This window comes from Molossus molossus, unplaced genomic scaffold (assembly GCF_014108415.1).
Source record: "Molossus molossus isolate mMolMol1 unplaced genomic scaffold, mMolMol1.p scaffold_m16_p_14, whole genome shotgun sequence".
NCBI lineage: Eukaryota > Metazoa > Chordata > Mammalia > Chiroptera > Molossidae > Molossus > Molossus molossus.
In genome coordinates this window covers 3568587-3587352 of record NW_023425349.1, presented here as the reverse complement: position 1 = coordinate 3587352, position 18766 = coordinate 3568587, and the positions used below count along the sequence as shown (strand labels likewise).

The window sequence follows — 18766 nt, the reverse complement described above, 5'->3', positions numbered from 1 at the left end:
TAAATTAGGCGGCTCAGGAGCATGGGGCGTGTAATAATGAAGCAATAAAAGTCTCCACAGGGGAAGGATGTGCGCGGGCTGCTCCGTGAAGAGGCCTCTGCACCGTGTGGCATTTCAGAGCCTGACGCTCCATTCAGAGTCTCGGGTCGGCAGTCCCCGAGGGGTCTGTGGGGTCAACGGGCCAGTCTTTAAGTGTTGACAAGGATGTCGAAGTCTGAGGACCACGGTGCACAGCCCGAGGCCCAAGGTATTCCGTCTCAGGTCCTAGCTGCACGACCTTGGGGGTGGCTTCTCTTCTGCGGTCACAGGGTCAGATCGGAGGCGCTCAGCCTTTCCTGGGGCACACACACCTCTGAGAATGTGACACACTGTGCGTCCTCGCCCCGGACAGAGTGCCTGTACACACCCGCTCAGAAACACTGCCTGCGCCTGCACGGCACGTCAGGGCTCTGGGTGTGGGGGCTGGATGGTCTCCGGGTGGGGGTCCTGGGCCAGGCACCTCCAGGCCCACTGACCAGGACATGCTTCTGACGAGGCCCCCCGTGGCCCGTGCCCTCCGGAGACCCGTTGCTCTGTGGCTCCAGCTGTGGAGGGCTCTGTGGTGTCCCAGCAGGGGACCTCCTCTGAGCGGCGCCCAGCTGCCGTTTCTACTGGTGTTTCCCAAAGTCTGGGCTCAGGAAGCCCTGTGTTTCTGTGTCCTGGGGCTGCACTAACTATCGCCACAAGCTTGGTGGCTTAAAATCACAGAAGTGTGTTCCCTCCAGTTCAAGAGTTTAAATCCAAGGTGTCAGCAGGGCCACGCGCCCCCTGCTGGGGAGGCTCCAGGGGAGGGCTTTTCCCTGACTCTACCCTTCCAGCTTCTGGGGATCCCAGACCGTGAGAGCCACCCTCCGATCTCTGCCTGCGTCCTCACGTCACCCGCCTCTTCCCTGCGTCTCGCTTCTGTGTATCTCTTACGAGGACACTGTCATTGGGTTTAGGGCCTTCCCTGAAAAGCATGTCCAGAATTATTTACTCTACCTTGAGATCCTTGATTGTCTCAAAAGCCCTTTTTTCCAAATAAAGGATGGAAACATATCTTTGGGGGGCACCATTCGATCCTCTCCGCCCTGTTTCAGAACTACTTCCTATGTTTGCTCAAAATGCTCTGTCTTGGGCCCCTCCCTCTCCCTGAATGAGAACCTGTGGGGGCGGGGCCCACGTGATTCTGCAGCCCACCTGCTGGGTCCTGGGAAGGTGACTCAGCTGTCCAGGGTCAAAGGAAGGTCGGAGAGGAGTGACTGGGGAAAACAATGAGCTTCCTTCACTGGTTTTTCTTTTCTTTTTCGTTTTTTCACTTCTCCTTACGAAAAATTTTAAATATGCATGAAAGCAGAGCCGGAGGATGACAGCCCGCCCGTGGTTCGCCTCACGCAGCTCCCAGCCTTACCGACCGCTCTGCCTTCCCTCTCGCACAGCTTTGTTTCTGTTGTTTTCGTTCTTGCTGGAGTATCTTCTGAACAAACTAAAAAATCTGCAGCAACCCATTATTCACTTACAAACCGCTCAGGATGCGTGTGTAACAGCCGCGCACCCCACGGCCCACGGCCTGCACTGGTGCTCACTGTTCCCGGGTCCCCCAGACGCCTTTCCGCTCTGGTCTGCGTGGGTCAGCTCTGAGCCGGTCCAGCGTGGCCCGTGGTCGACTGCTCCTTAGGCCACCTTCAATCTACTTCCTTCCTCATCCTCTCTTCTCTCCCATGTGCCTCGTTTGCCGCAGTGACCGCGTCATTTGTCCTGCGGAATGTCCCACACTCTAGGTGACCACATCCTGGCGGGGAAGTGGGGCGCCCCTCCCCGCCTCCCCCGCGCGAACCATAAGGCAGCGCTAAGCCCACGGCTCCACGCACTAGGAAGGGCGTTTCCTCTTTATTTTTAACTAATTCAAATTCAGATTTAAAAACCTGATGGTTTAAACGTCTCATTGATATTTTAAAGGGATTCCATGTTGACACGATAATATTTTGGGTATATTAGCAAAATTAATTTCACTTGTTTCTTTTTTTAAAAAAATTTTGTATACTCATCCAAGGATATTATTTTATTGATTTGAGAGAGAGAGGGAAGGAAGAGGGAAGGAGAGCGAGAGAAACATCTATTGGTTGCCTTCCATACATGTCCCAACTGGGGATGAACCCCCTGCCAGGCATGTGCCCTGATGGGGAATTGAACCGGCAACCTTTCGGTGCACGGGACAGTGCTCTGAGCCACGCCGGCCGGGCTCCCTGGTTCCCTCTAACACGGCTACTGAAATCAGTGTAGCTGCATGGCTTACGTTAGACTGTCTGATGGTGTTTGTCGCAGTGTAGCCGCATGGCTCACGTTAGACCGTCTGATGGTGTTTGTCTCAGTGTAGCCGCATGGCTCACGTTAGACCGTCTGATGGTGTTTGTCGCAGTGTAGCCGCATGGCTCACGTTAGACCGTCTGATGGTGTTTGTCGCAGTGTAGCCGCATGGCTCACGTTAGACCGTCTGATGGTGTTTGTCGCAGTGTAGCCGCATGGCTCACGTTAGACCGTCTGATGGTGTTTGTCGCAGTGTAGCCGCATGGCTCACGTTAGACCGTCTGATGGTGTTTGTCGCAGTGTAGCCGCATGGCTCATGTTAGACCGTCTGATGGTGTTTGTCGCAGTGTAGCCGCATGGCTCACGTTAGACCGTCTGATGGTGTTTGTCGCAGTGTAGCCGCATGGCTTACGTTAGACTGTCTGATGGTGTTTGTCGCAAAGCTGGATGCCTTCAGGTTCATTTCAGGCATTTTCCCCAAGCAGTTGGTGGATGGTGCCACGAATCTTTCGTATCATTTCCACACTGTGTCTGCCACCTTCAATGATGTTAAAGTTGATCATTTGAGTACATTTTATGTTATGTATATTTTACCACAATAAAACATACTGATCACTGGGTTCCGTCGCTGTAGCCTGACCCACCCCTGGTAAAGCCCCCCCTTCCCACCTGCCTGCCACGTAATCACTTAGTAGCCATTGATGACTTTTACCTACATCCATTATTTCACGAGGAGCGTGAGAGAGAGAGGGTCCCCTCTCCTCAGTTCTGTCCTTCCTCCTGCATTTGTCAGCTCTGGTCCTTCTGTGAGAACGCACCTGCTGTGTCACCCCGAGCGGTCTCAGCACCATCCCACTGCCCTGGGACCTTACCCCTTCGTCTCCAGGGTGATGTCCGGCTTTGCGGTGCTGCAAAGGAGCCGAGCACACAGCACGCCCTGCACAGGACAAGTGCCGCTTGGCTGGACCCTTGTCGCCGAGGCCGAGCCGGCACTGAAGGGGTGCAGGCAGGTTGACTCAGGTCCTTCACAGAGGGGAAGTGACTTCAGCCGAAGGGGCTCGGTCTGAATGCAACATGGGTGGGTGTGCAGCCAAGGGCACAGCGCAGGGTCGGCGGGGGGGTCACCAAGAGGCGATGTTGAGGGCGGCGGATTCTTGCTAACCTGACTTACAGGGTCCTTGGTAAGGCAGGCCTGGTGACCCCACAGCAGGGGTGGGGCTGGCTTTGCAGGTTCTATTTTTATTTTATCTTTATTGATTTTAGAGAGAGAGGAAGGGAGAGGAAAAGAGAGATAGAAACATCAATGAGAAAGAACATCGATGGGCCGCCTCCTGCATGCCCCGCACCCTGCATGCCCCCCACTGGGGATCGGGCCCACAGCCTGGGCATGTGCCCTGACCGGGAATCAAACCAGCAACCTCTTTGTGTGTGGGTCAACGCTCAACCGCTGAGCCACACCGGCCGGGCTCACAGGTTCTTTGTTAAGACTGGCTTCAGGGGCCCAAGGGTGAGGCTGAGTCAAACGGCCAAGGGTCCCAAGGAGCCTCTCTCAAATCTGGTCAAGGAGACCGTCTCTGTCACCCTCCCAGGCCCAGCACGTGATCGGGGTGCGGTCAGTGTTTGTGGAATGACTCGCTTGAGGCGGCCGCTTCTTCCTCAGCTTCCAAAGGGGGAGAGAGCTCTGGAGGCCTGGGGGAGGGGTCTGCCCCGGGGCCTGGCCAGCCAGGCGGTGGCTGGGGAGGGTGCCCTGGCTCCTGGACCTCAAGGCCCCTGCACTCCCCCCGCAGGCCTTCCACCCCCTTCTTTGACCTGCTGCAGCACCGGTACCAGCAGCTGTGGGTGCAGGAGCAGAAGGACGCACAGAAAGCCATCAAACTGGAGAAGCAGCACAAGGTAAGGGCGGTCTCGCGCCCAGTCGGGTGGCAGCGGCGGGCGGGGCTGGCTGGGCAAAGCTTTGAGACTGAGCCCTGGCATGTTTGTCCCTGGGGGGATGCTTGTTGCTGTGCCAACCAGGCATCATAGAAAGGTAGAGCCAGAGAGGGTCTTGGTGACGGTCAGATTCAACCCCTACCTAGGCCCCAAGAGTGCAAGACTCCGAACAGGGTCCCCGTGCACGGGCCCGGTAAGCCCCCGACGCAGGACTGGAACCCATGTCCCGGTCCCACTGCGGACTCTCGCACCAAACGTCCCGGAAATCAGACTGTGAACCACCTGACCTGGCCCACGCAGACAGGCGCCCTGGGCTCTCTGGAGAGAAGGCGAGGAAGGGGAGGGGAACCGAGCAGACCCACTTCTGGGGGGGTGCTCTAGAGGACACCGATTAACCTTCAGGAGCGCCATTCGTTTCAAAGTAACGACTCGGCCCCCTGCTGACCACTCCCGAACATCATCTCCATCATCTCACTGACGGTGGGTACCACCCCGCTTCCCAGGCACCGACATCGAGCTCAGAGAGGCGGCGCCCACACAGGGGCCTGGGCTGGGGACAGACCAGGTCCGGGCACTGCAACCGAACGGTGCGAGGGGCAGGAGGCCCACACTGACCACCCTAAAGTCAGAACTGCCCGTGTTCATGTCACACTGTACAGGCCTCGTTAGAAGCACGACTTCGGTGTCTGGTTGTCACAACAATCACCACCCAAGTCGTCCCCTCGCTTCCTGCTGAGAACGGGGCTGAGCCTGCACCCCGTCTTCCTGCCTGTGGTCCCCCTGAGCACCCCGTGAGGTCAGGGTCTCATCAGATCATCTCAGTTTGGTTCATTTTCAGATGGGGAAACTGAGGCTCGGGGACATTAAGTGAGTGGCCAAAGCGTCAGGACAGACCTGGACAACGGGTGTGCCCCACCCCAGAGCGCAGGCTTTTCTCGAGGGCGAGGTTCCACCCCTGCTGATCACAGGAGAACTCGGGGTTCAGCAACAGTGCCTGTGATGTCCCAGGGCCACACTGGGGCATGGAGGAGCCTTCCCCGGGAGCCTGGTGGCCTCAGGACAGCACAGGGGCCTCGGGTTGCCCCAGGCCCATGGATGGCAGGGAGCCACAGCCCCCCAGATGTTCCCAGCAGCCCACAGAGTCTAAGACACCGGCTCATTGAAGAGCAGAGCATGGTGATACCATTTTAAAAGCAGCCCGTGACCAGTTGATTCGTTAGCGGCTCAAGGAAGAGGCCACTTGCTGTGGTCACGACCGTTTCAGAGGGAGCTTTGCCGTCACGAGCTGCCCGTGGCCCTGGTGGAGAGTCACGTGTTATCGTTAGCAGCGGTTTGCAGTGACTCAGTGTCGCAAATGCAGTGTCCCGAGCCTCCCAGAACCCACCTCCTGACTCTAGAAACAATCTGTAACCAGCGACCCTCCTCTTTTTAGCAGAGCCCCCCCTAAAGAAGCTAACATGAGTGGCTACACCCCAAGCACTGGTTGGGACCTGGTGTCCGGGGGGTTGGCTTCCAGTGTGCCACTTTTTTGCCAGGATCTCAATGGTTTCACTGGGCAAAAACAGGGGTCAGACTAAATGAGGTCCCTGTGCCAGGCCTAGCACGTCGTAGGCACTCAGAAGAACCAACCCCAGCGTTCCCTTCCCGTCCAGGCGCCTCCAGGGCTGCCAAACCAATGGCTGCGAACACCCAGTGCCACCAAACGCTGGGGCTGTTGTCTGGGTTGGCACACAATGTTTGGGGCTGACAAGAGGGTCGGTTTGCAAGGTCCAATTGCCGCCATCCAAGGAGAAGCCCGTCTCAGCAGCTGAGGACGTCCTGGATTTTGGACGGTCAGGACCCCAAGTGAAACTCTCATTAACAGGGTCCATTTAGTGAGCAATCACCTTGGACCAGACGCTCTGCTCGGAGCTTAGCTTGGGAAGTCAGACAGTGGCCCTGTCTGCCAGGGATCGGCACCCCGTTTCCAGCACAGGGCGCTGAGGCTGAGAGCGGTGGCCGGACCACCCGTGCCCCCCGCTCCTGAAGGCCAGCTCGTGAACACCGGGCTGTACGGCCTCTCTGCTTTGGTCCCAAGACCGAGTCTCAGAATCGCTCTAGAAGGCACAGAGAGGGCAGCCGGTCCAAAGAGCTTGTACGTCACCCACAGACACATTCAGGAAATTAATACAACCGATTAACAAAATAAATCCAGGGGTCCGACGGGGTGGTAGCATCTTTAGTTAAACTGGGTTCAGCTCTCCCCTGACCACTGGGCCCCCGTGTGCCTGATACACAGGAGGGCGCTGCTGACAGTTCATCGGGCTTCGTCCTTAGGGGACATTGACTTGGACAGACGAAACCCTGGTGAAACCCGGGGCACATCCAGGCTTGGAGGGGCCTGCGACTTCTCTACACTTTGGGGTCCTATTTGAGACTCTACGTAAAGAGTCCCTGTCGGCCTGGAAGCTTCCCCAGGGAATGCTGAGTTTTGATAGGATCACAGCCATGGGCTAAGGTGGGACTGGTGGGACGCCCCAGGACACTCCGACGATGCAGAGTCGGGCTCCCTCTTGCTGATTCGGAGCTGCAGGGGGCCTTGGCCCCATGTGAGCTGCTCCGGCTGCCATAACAAAGAGCCACAGGTTGGGCGGCTTCAACAACAGAAACCTGTTGTCCCCCAGTGCCCGAGGCTGGGGGTCCGAGATCAAGGTGTGGGCAGGGGTGGTTCCTTCTGAGGTCCCCTCCTCGGCCTGTAGACAGAGGCCTGCTCAGACAGAGGCGCGGTCTTTCTCTGTGTGACATGCCTGGGGTGTCTTCCTCTTACACAGATGCCAGGCCTATCGTATTAGGGCCCCATCCTTAGGACCTCGTTTAACCTTAATAATCTGCCAAATGCCCCATCTCCAGATACAGTCTCACTGGGTTAGGGCTCCTGCATGTGAACTTGAAAGAGATGCTGTTCAGGCCATAGCACCCCCCACGAGCTCTAGCATCCAACTTCCAGGCTTGTTGGCACCTGTGAGCGGGCACAGGGCATGCCGTCCGGGAGCAGGACTACCTCTGAGCCCCTGAACCCCTCCCAAGAGGAGCCCTCATCCCTCTTCTGAGAGTGGGCCGTGGTGAGGACCTGCTCCCGAGAGATGCCAACAGCCCCCCACTCAGACACTGTGGAGCCCCTACGAACTGCCCGGCTGTGTGAGCTCAGAGGAAATGACCAGAATGCCCGGGACCAAGGCAACCGCACGCCAGAGCCCGGGACGCCACGTGCGGCGTGCCATGGTCCCCTCCAAGTCCGCTGAGCTGGGGCCAGGGCGCAGCAAGGGCTCAGGTGCCGTGAGTTCAGACTTGGCGAAGGGCAGGATGCGGGAGAAAAGTGACCGCGGGCCTGCGACACCGGGAATCGCAGCCTCTGCCCTCGTGTGCCCCGGCCGCAGCGCGGTCTCCCCAGGCGGCCAGGTGAGCCTCGTGCCTCTGTGTCCCTCTGCCCTGCAGATGATCCTCGGGAAGCTCTATGAGACCCGGAGCAGCCAGCTGCGGAAGTACAAGCCGCCCGTGAAGCTGGACGCCCTCTGGCACATGCCCCACTTCCGGAAGGTCAGCTCACCCCTGCCCCTCCCACGCCTGGGCAGCCGCCACTCACCTCGCCCCAGTTCTGTGAGCTTCTAACCCCCAAGGGGCATAACGGCAGTAATATCAGGATTGCTGTCAGCGGTGAGCATGTCCTAAGTGCCAGCGCTGAGCTCCAGGTCACAGACCCGTCACACTCACCGAAGGGGCAGCTGCTGCTCTGTCCCCATGTCACAGACAGGAAACGGCCAATGCTGGTAAGGGGCAGCCTTGGGCTGGGTCCAGGCCACCTGACACCGGAGCCTGGGGGTCTGTCCTGCCTCTGGACACTGTCTGGGTCAAACCCCTCCACTGATAGGGTCATCGCAGCACCACATCCTGTCCTGGGGACTTGGGGACGCAAGACAGCTCAGTGCCACCAGCGCTAAACCTCCCTCAGGGTGGGATCCCTGGGCGATGGGAGCAGAGGTCTCCTGGGGGCTAAACTCAGAACTGAGTGGTGTTCATTCGCCCAGTAGCCCTGCAGCTGTGCCCAAACAGAGGTTCCCGTAAGAGCTGTGGGCACGACGCAGAGGAAAACCAGGCCATCTGGGGACAGCAGCTTCAGGACGGGGGCGGGGGGCTGTGCATGCCCACCTCTGGCCCACTGAGCCTTTCTAGGGGCCTCAGGGGACACGCCTGGCCCCAGGAAGACAGCCGCATCAAGCAGCATCTGGGCTAGCCCAGGCCGGCCGCCGTGTCGAGTTAAACTGCAATTTAGACAATGAAGGGGCCGGTGCCTTCCTGAGCCTAATGCAATCGAACAAGCTGCTGAGCTGCGCCGGGGAAGCCTGCCCGCCCCCTCGATGCGGCCTCTCGTGTCGGCCCAGTGGCCTCTGTCGGCACATGTCAGTGGCCATTTGCCCCGCCGCCCGTCAGCCGCGCCGCCCCCGTGCACAGGAACTGCCTGGCCGGTCAGGAGGCGCTGGGAGCCACGGATGCTGCAGCATTTCTCCCTGACCCGCCGCACCCCTCAGCCGCGCTCTGTCGCTCCCCATTTCCTGCCTTCTGAGCCGCGCTCTTCCTCCCCATCTCTCACTCAGCATCCCAACATCTGCAACATTGGTGGGGTGCAGGCACGGGGGGTGCTGTCTGGGGAGGGCCGGGGCTCCTGGCTCCATGCATGAGATGCCCTGCACGGCTGGCTCGCTGCTCTCTAGCATTGATTCCAAGCCCCCAGACCCTTCCCCTCTGACTTAGGATCTGCCTGAGTCCCAAGGCAAGGGACAGACACGGGCTCACAACACGCCCCCAGCGGGACAGGGAAAGGGCTCCTTCCACCTCACCCCCCCCACCCTGGGCCACAGCGACTCTCCTGTGCCAGGAGCTCCTGTCTCACTCGCTGGTGTCCCGGCAGTGTCCGGCCCACGGTTGGAACACCCACACAGAAATAAACAGAAGAGCTTCTATTTTCCAAGGAGGAGATTTGACTGAGCCCTGCACGGCCTCCCCCGGTCTTGACACTGTTAGAAAATCCTGTCACGCGCAGCAGTGGCCGACCGATGACGCCAGCCTTTACTTTGGTGCCAGGCGTTGTGCTAGTGATCTGTGTGCATTCTGTCCTGCAGATGTCCTCACCCGTTGTGCAGAGCGAGGGGCTGGGCCTGGGACCCAGGTTCCGGTGACAGCAGGGCCCAGGCGGCGCACACTACCCATCACGAGAAGGAATAGGAACGCAGGCGCCGGGCAGAGAGGGTGTTTCTCATCTTTTCTGGGATGTTCACGGGGTTCCAGAAGCCACCTGTTACAGCCCAGCGAGGCCCTTAGAGCCCCAGAGTGCTGCCACTAGCAGATCGGTGCTCAGCCCCCTCCCGGTGGGAAATGAGAGGTGCTTACTGCGCGCGCACTGTGTGTGAGGGCTGGACATGCGCAAGCTCACAGACACGATGTCCCCGTTCTACGGATGTGGAGACTGAGGCTCAGAGAGGTGGAGGGCCTTGCCCTGGCGAAGGGGATCCCGGGCTCAGTCCCCGGCTTCCTAAACCTCTTCTCTCCACGACTGGGCTCCTTCCCTCACCGCCCGGCCCCACCCCAGCAGGTCCCCTCTCCCCCGACGGCTCCCTTCCCCCCCTTTGCCCTCATCCACACGTCAATCAACTACCTAAATGGACCACTAGCTGTTCACTGTCCATCTTCCCCAATGAAACGGGAGCCCATTAGGACCATGAGTGTCGTGCCCCCATCATGTCCCCAGAGCCCAGCACAGTGCCTGGCCCCCAGAGGGTGGTCAGTGTCTGAAGAATGGATGAAGGAGTGGATGAAAGAATGAAAGACAAGCCCGGCCGGTGTGGCTCAGGGGTTGAGCGTCGACCCTGCATCAAGAGGTTGCTGGTTCGATTCCCGGTCAGGGCACATGCCCAGGTTGTGGGCCTGATCCCCAGTGGGGGGCATGCAGGAGGCAGCAATCAATGTTCTCTCTCATCGATGTTTCTCCCTCTCCCTCTCCCTTCCTCTCTTTCTAAAAAATTAATAAAGAAAAAAAATTTTCTTTTAAAGAATGAGAGACAAGTACAGCCCAGGACAGAGAGTTAAAAACCTTTTACAGACCTGATTAAACGTACTTTCTGAACCAGACGTGCCAGCACCCAGCACCCCGGCAGCCGCTGATGGAGGCGGGGCAGCGTCGGGCGGCCCCTGTGGTCAGGGCCTGGAGCACCGAGCCCAGGAGGGTCTTTGTCTGCCTCTTGTGTCCTGTCCCTGCTGATCCCCCGCCCCACCCCTCCCCGCCCTGGCCCCATTATGAAAGGTAAAAGCGTTTCCAAAAAAGTTGAGCCTGTCACAGTGATGGATAACCTAAATGAACTCTCCCCGCTCGTGAACAGATGTCAGCGCTGAACTCTGTCAGAAATAATTAAACACCTTTCACAGGGAAGAGCTGCAGGCAGGCGCAGGCCGCTCCTCCGGCTGGGTCGCCGCCGAGCAAGCTGGCTTCCAACAGCCCAGCCAGCCCCCGGGGGCCGCCCCTGCCAGCCAGCCACCCGGCGTGACAAGGGGCACTTAGGGGGTCGTGAGCCCCAGAGGGCCCGAGGTAAAGGACAAGTCACATCCCTCAGGGCGCTGATTCCGTGGGCCACAGGATCCCAGCGAGACAGGCTGTCATCGACTCCGGGGCTTCTATGGTCTCCACGACCAGCAGTTGCCACAAATGTCCAGTGCCCAGAGGGAGGGTCAGCCAACAGCTGGCGAGACATTCACCTTGTGCCGCCAGCCAGCTCAGAGGTCTGGGCTGGCGGTGGAACCTCTCTGGGCCTCAGTTTCCTCATCTGAAAATGAGAGGAAGGGCTAGATGAGGGTCTGTCTGCCACCCTAAGGTCCCATGGTCCCAAGTTCACTGGTGGAGGAGCCATGTGGGAGGGGGCAGACTCCAAAGTCAGAGTGAACTATCAGGGAACAGCTCCGGTTCCCATCTGGGGGACGAAGCGTGAGCTCATGGCCTCCCAGCCCTGAGTGGACAGATCGCTGGCTGGGGGCAGCACCCTCCTTGCCCGGTGGCATCGGGCTCCCATCCCCTTCACCAGGTACGCTGGGGCCTTCGGGGAGGGAGGGGGTGCTGTGACTGTGTGTGCACATGTGACTCCAGGGTCAGCCAGGCCAAGGTCACAGGGCAACCCTGTCACTCCCGACCTGTCAGATGGATCTACCTGTCCAAGACTGTTTCCTCTTCCATAAAGTGGACTAGTGGCACTGCCTGGCAGCTGCTGGGAGGGTGGATGAGAGCACACGTGAGCAAGGGTTAGTGAGTGCCTGGCCCTAGTCAGGTGCCAACAGACGGCAGCTGCCGTGGGCATGGTCCTGGCAATCATCCATTTACTCATTCACTCGTTCATTCATCCATTCACTCATTCACTCATTCACTCATTCATCCACTCGTTCACTATTCACTCACTCAATCATTCACTCATTCACTTGTTCATCCATTCACTCATTCACTCGTTCACTCATTCATTCATCCATTCATTCATTCATTCACCCACTCACTCATTCATCCGTTCACTCGTTCACTCACTCACTCATCCATTCACTCATTCACTTGTTCACTCATTCATTCATCCATTCATCCATTCATTCACTCAGTCACCATTCACTCATTCATTCATTCATTCACTCACTCATTCACTCACAAATCTTGTTGAGCACCTTTGTGCCAGGCCCTGTTCTCAGTGCTAATTTGGCTGCTTCAGGGCTGCTGGACAGACAGACGGGCAGACAGGTGACTACAGGTACACGGCTGGATGGGGAAGTTTGGAGCAGCTTCACCCCCAGGGTGTCCAGTGCTTCCAACCCCAAGTGGTGGGGAGACACCAACCTCAGTCAGCAACTCAACCTTTTGGGTGGGGATGGTCACCATAACGCCGCCCCATCACCACGACCCTGGCACGACCTGGCCCACCTGTTCACGTGCCTTTCGCAGAAACCCCCTTGGGCTCTTCCCAGGTGAGCCAGACACCTGGCCTGCCCAGGTCAGCCCTCCTTTGGGCCTGTTGGGAGGCGGAATTATTCATAGCTCCACTTTCTGCTCTCAAAACGGACCCAGTCTGAAGCACCCATCATACCGTCACCTAAAGGAATCCAAGAAAAACAGAGACTTTATCTTTCTTTACAGAAGGCTGCCGGTGATAGCGCCCAGACAAAGGGGCGCGCGCCCCGAATATGTACGGCGGCCTCGGCCATAAAGGTGAAAGGTTGATGCCGCCGGTCACGCGACGGTTCACACGCGTGATAGCAAACAGATTCAGAGATCATGCATACAGTTGTGAAATATCGCAGGCCCACCGAGAGTGACAACTTCAGTCTGTACTTACTGACATGCTGTGACACACACTGACGGAAAGAGCCCGCGCTGTGTCGGGGGCTCAGGGTCGCAGGTGTGTGTGCTCCAGGGCAGATGTCCGGGGGAGGGGCCCCGAGGGGCGGCGGGGCTCTGCGGGCTGAGCCGTCCTCCCTCTGAAGCTCTTTCCTGCACTGTTACAGTTTCTACAGTGAGGACATGTAGCTTTTACAGAATAAGTAAGGCTAGTTTTGTCAGTGTTTTTAAAAGATGGGGACTCGACTCCCCCCACCCCGTGCGTGTCCGTGACCAAGACCCCTCGCCGCGCAGTTCCGCTGATGGCTCCGAACGCTCCCAAGCTGCTGGCCGTGCCCGGTCTCTCACACTCAGTGCCCGTCAGGCGTGAAGGTCGGAGGCCGAGCGCTGCCAGCAGAGCAGGTGACCCACCCGCAGAGCCCAGATCTCTGTGGCCGAGTCCACGTTCTGACTGGAGATCCAAAATCCATGGGGGCGGGGGGGAGCTGCTGCCCAAGCATCTCCAGTCTCACTTCCATCCCGCCTCCCACCTCCCCCACCGCGGGGCTGACACCCCGACATTACACCGTCACTCAGTCACTAAAGTATGAACAAATCGACCATTTTCGTTTGGCGTTTGGTCTCAGCCCCACCGCTTTAGAATAATGGCCCACGCTATTAAGCTAACAGTTTGATTTACAAGCTGTTGTGCTCCGGACGCTGAGATCAGACTCCTCTTTGTGCAAGACTGACCCCGCCTCGGGTCTCCTGGGCCCCTGGCTGCCTAATAGAACAGGAGACGGCGGGGAACTCAGCAGCCAGCCGAGCGGTGACACCCAGAGACACGCTGATTAGCGAAAAGCCGCTGAACCTAAGAAAGGGGTTTTCGCTCCCACCTTTAAGCTCTCTGAGAGATCACAGCAGGCTGCAAAGTTAACTCTGCTAACACCCAGGGGCCGCAGGGCGCGGCCACCCCCCTGCCGCCCTCTTGCTCAGCCCCAAAGTCTGGCCCAGGAAGGGCAGCTTCCAGGTCTGCCGCGTCTCCGAGGCCCCACGCTGCTGACGTGTTTTAAGAACCCTGTCGCCGTGTTGCACCGGAATGAAAATATCCCTGTGGCTATGCATGGCGCGGAGCCCAGGCCGGGAAGTGTCCCACTCGGAAACGGGGCCACAGAAAGCGTGATGCAGAGGTCCTGAGGCAGTCGATGTTTTTTCCCTAAATACAGACCCCCCCTTACCATTCAGATCAGTGTGCAGAAGGGAAGGAAGCAGGGGTTTAACTGGTTTACAGCACCGGCCCCTCGGAGGTACGGAATCCACAGGCCCCTGCGCACAGGTGCTATCACTGCTCAAATACTGGCAAGTCTCCGATCAGCAGGGCTGAGGCTCTGGGGACAGACACAAAGGGGCAACGTTCCTGGAGCAACGGGGGACAGCTCAGGCATCATGGGACGCAGGAGCTGGCACTTCTAACGCGACCGGCCCTGAATCCTGGGGACCCCAGCCTGGCCGTCCCCTGAACCCTTCCAGCACCTGGGAATTTTGAGTGTAATCCAGAAAACTCTTCTCCCCAACCGGGCATGAAAATACTTCACATTTTGAGCTGAACACCAACCAGAAAACTAGAGGAAGTCAACTTGTTTTGGCATCGGCTGTATTTCTAATCTCCAGAGACAGCAAGAATCTCATGTTGAACTTCGGGAGTCGATGGGGCTGTGGGGTCTCCGGCTTCTTCCTCCAGTTTATCCCCAGGAGAATAAATCCTCACGATCTAAAGAGACTCTCCTGGGCTGGAGGAGGGGTTCGGGCTAGCTGCCACCTCTAGGATGACTTCCCCGGTGTCACCCGCGAATCCCTCATTTCCACGCGTCCCACTTGTCAGCCTCTGTCACCAGGCGCCGACGCTGCCGGTGTGACAGGGCCCGAAGCTGCCGCGCACGTGGCCAGCTGCTAGTTCCGGCAGATAAACAGCGTCTTATGAGTCACTCGGATAAACTCAAGGTTCACTCAAGCTGAGGTCTGTCAAAGGTGCAGGCGAGATGAACCAGGAGGCTGGTACCTTTAAGTCTGAGAGCAGCAGGCAGCCAACCCATCCTCCCCAGAGCCCCGCAGAGATGTGGGGTCCGCTGGTCGGAGAACACCCGCTGGGGGGAGAGCGAGACGCTGGCCCTGCTCTGCTGCCCCCTCTCTTCCCCTCCTCAGAGGCCTTGGGCCGGGAGGCCTTAGAGAGCTCCCTGGCAGCCCGGGCGCTTTGAGAAACGGTCCCCTTCATTTGTGTGCTCTCTGCAGCCCGACGTGGCAGAGGCGAATCCCGCTGTCTGAGACGCGGAAGCAAAAGCTCGGAGACATCAAGTCTCGTGCCCCAGGTTCAGTTAGCAAGTGGCTGGCACCCCCTGGCCCGCCGCCTGCAGGCCTCAGGCCCTGGGAGGGCGGATAAACAGGAAGGACCTGTGCCTGGGGTCAGGGGCCAGCGGGGCTAAATGCAGGTCCTGGGAAGGAAAGTGGACGGCGGTCGGGAACTTGGGTTTTTATAGGCGTCTGGAGGGTCGTGGCCAGCCCTGCTCTGGCCGATTTAAGCCCTTGCAATAAACAAGACTTTCCACTGCCCTGAAGGCCTTTAGACCTTGAAAACACCCCTGAGCATCTTTTAAATTGTAGTTTGGCCCCAGGCTAAAGAGGAAAGAAGCCATTGATCGGGGTTAGGCTTGCTGTAATAAGAGGCTTGAGCCCCCGCTGGTGTCGCTCAGTGGTTGAGCGTCGACCCAGGCACCAAGAGGTCACAGGTTCGATTCCTGGTCACGGCACATGCCCAGGTTGTGGGCCCGATCCCCAGTGGGGGGCACGCAGGAGGCGGCCAATCGGTGTTCTCTCTCATCGATGTTTCTATCCCTCTCTCCCTCTCCCTTCCTCTCTCTCTAAAATCAATAAAGAGCCCTGGCCGGTTTGGCTCAGCGGTTAGAGCATCAGCCTGCGGTCCACAGAGACCCGGTTTCGGTTCCCGCTAAGGGCATGTACCTTGGTTGCAGTTTGTCCCCGGCCCTGGTTGGGTCGTGTGGGTGGCAGCTGCTCGATGTGTCCCTTTCACATCGATGTTTCTCTCTCTTCCTCTCTCTCCTTCCCGCTCTACCTGAGTAAAAAATGGAAAAATGTCCTCGGGTGAGGATAAAAATAAATAAATAAATAAAAATATGTAAAAAAATAAAATAAAATCAATAAAGAAAAAAAAGGAGGTGTGAAGCAGAGACAGGGCAGAGAGGGCGGGCTGGGCCTGTGGGCTCAGAAGCTGCCGCCAGCGCCAGGCCCCAGGCTCCGCCCCCTCTGCATCTGTAAAGTGGGGACGACAAGAAAGAGGGTCAAGTGCAAGAGGCGCATGGAAAGCGCTCGCCACGGGCCTTGCCAGGGGACGATCCAGGAGCAGCAGTGTCTGGGTGGGACGGGCTGTGCCATGGGCCCCGCAGGGGGTCCTCTAGGGAGAGGTTGGAGCTGCAGATCGCAGGGCGCCCCCCAGAGCCCTGAGCCAGCGGTTCTAGGGTAGCCGCCAGGTCTGTTTCCAGCGAGCAGCTCCCCCAGCTCCCTGGGTCAGCCAGGGGCTCTTACACAGTTATAATGAAGAGATAGGTGTCCTGTGGCAGGTGGGTGCGCTTTCATCCATCTGATATGAAGCCTGCTGGCTTTCAAAAAGAAGCAGGGATCACGACCTCCGTCTTCACCTGCTCAGGCTGCTACACCACAGACCGGGGGCTCCAACACCAGGCATTTGTTTCTCCCGGTTCCGGAGGCTGGAAGTCCCAGGCCGGGTGCTGGCTCGGCTGGTTCTCACGAGGCTCTTCTCCTGGCCCTCAGGCGGCCGCCTCGTCGGAGAGAGGGAGGGCGAGCGCGCACCCCGGTGTTCCTCCTGGCGAGGGCACCAATCCCACCATGGGTCCCGTCCTCGCGAGCCTACCTAACTACCTCCCAAGGGCCCCACCTCCAAACACCATCACACTGAGGGGTATGACTTGTAGGAGAACACAATTCAGCCCATAGCAACCCCTTTCTCAAGTTCCGTCGAAATCTGCCTCCTTTTATCTTCCACCTCCTGGCTGTGTTTCTCCCTCTGGACCCCATGGGATCACCCGTTCCCCCTTCTAGGTGAGAGTCCGGCAAATACCCAAAGTCCAACACTGCTTCTTCATGGACGCCTTCGTCCATCCATCCATCCATCCATTCGTCCATCCATCCATCCACCCACCTATTCATCTATCCACTGATCTATCCATCCGTCCATCCACCTACTCATCCATCCATCCATCCATCCATTCATCTGTCCATCCATCCGTCCATCCATCCATCCATCCATCCATCCATCCATTCGTCCATCCACCTACTCATCCATCCACCCATCCATCCATTCATCTGTCCGTCCATCCATCCATCCATCCATCCATCCATCCATCCATCCATCCACCTATTCATCTATCCACTGATCTATCCATCCGTCCATCCACCTACTCATCCATCCACCCATCCATCCATTCATCTGTCCATCCATCCATCCATCCATCCATCCATCCATCCATCCACCTATTCATCTATCCACTGATCTATCCATCCGTCCATCCACCTACTCATCCATCCACCCATCCATCCATTCATCTGTCCATCCTTCCATCCATCCATCTTTCCATCTGTTTGTCCACCCAGCCAAGATTTGTTGGGTGTCTACATGTTGTCTCTAACAGCAGAGTTACCCCAAGACCTTTGAAAGTCTCCTGTCTGTTGATATTCCCCTAGAACAGGGTCCAGAATATGCCATCATCAGCCTCTAATATTCTTATTTGTGACTTGACAAGGTCGAGCCTTCTTCTTAAAACACATCCCCCAAAGATTCTGCCCAGCTGAGCATCGTCCCATGCACTGAGAGGTCCCGGTTTGATTCCCGGTCAGGGCACATGCCTGGGTTGCAGGCTCCATCCCCAGTAGGGGGCGTGCAGGAGGCAGCCGATTGATGTTTCTCTGTCACAGCGATGTTTCTATCTCTCTCTCTACAAAAAATCAGTAATTTAAAAACATATTTAAAAACTCTTTCTTTTTTAAAAAAAATTGTTCCTGCTCATTATTCCAATAAGAACAGAAGAAATACACCAAAACCTCACCGCCTGCACCCACCCCAGTGGGCATGGACGCCGGACGCCTGAGTGTGTCCCTGGCTTCCCTGGCAGACACAGGAGTGGTTCCACGGCCTATATGAATAAGCGATAAGGCACTGACGGGCACTGTGTGGACGGCTCAGCAAAGGACTTAATTTGCAACCAAGCACAAAATCAAAGGCTCTGCCGACCGAGGAACCGCGGGCCCGGACAACCACCTGGCGCTGCCTGCAAAGGCACTGTCAGGTGAATTTCCACAGAAAGTAATTAGGGGTCCCCACTGTCTAAATCCAGCAACAGAATCCGGAGCCCTGGGCTTGGGCGCTCAGCAGGGATCTGGTGTCTCCTCCCAGCCTGATCCGTCATCAAAACGAACAGCGGAGGTTTCCGGGGATCGGCGGGCACGTCCCGGACACCCCTCCAGCCCCGCCTGCGCCTGCAGGTGTTGTCGTCCCGGAGAAGCGGCAGGCAGCAAATGAGATCACTGCTTGTGGAACAGGGCTGAGATGAATATACACCTATACAGACCTCTCTGAGAGCTGGCAAGCGCCAATTAATATTTATCAAGTACCCACAGCGTTCACGATACTGAGAAGCAACGAGCCAAACATACAGCCCACAGCCTCGGGGAGTCTGCGTCCTGATGGAAAAGCCACACACGAATAGATGCGCGTGTACTTGGAGGCCCCGCCCTGGCAGGGACCCCTTCGGAGCTCAGGTTAATGTCCATAGCAAGTGGCCTCTTCTGACATTTATAGCAAGTGGAGACGAGGTAGCATCCTCAACCGGGCGTCATCAGCACCACGGCCTGGCGGGGGGGCATTGCTGAGACACCAGCCCAACTCACTGGGCCTGTCCCATCCACGGAGCCTCCTGCCAGCATCCCATCAACACACCTGCCTCGCAAACTCCCTCCTTAGCCCTCTCTTGTGCTTAAAATAGAAGAGAAAGTCCCACTCTCCGGGGCAGATTAGTCTCCCGCGACCCGCGTATCCTATTTCTACACAGAGCG

General features: G+C 57.7%; 1 protein-coding gene across 1 annotated transcript in view; it reads left to right on the top strand.

Moving 5' to 3' along the window:
* The window catches only part of CFAP77 (cilia and flagella associated protein 77), a 112583-nt gene that overhangs the window by 81344 nt on the left and 12473 nt on the right, over positions 1 to 18766 (top strand). Inside the window, exons 4-5 of the mRNA XM_036262022.1 lie at positions 4113 to 4218; positions 7729 to 7830. Of these exons, the coding sequence (XP_036117915.1) occupies positions 4113 to 4218; positions 7729 to 7830 (208 nt within the window). The remainder of the gene's footprint in view (positions 1 to 4112; positions 4219 to 7728; positions 7831 to 18766) is intronic.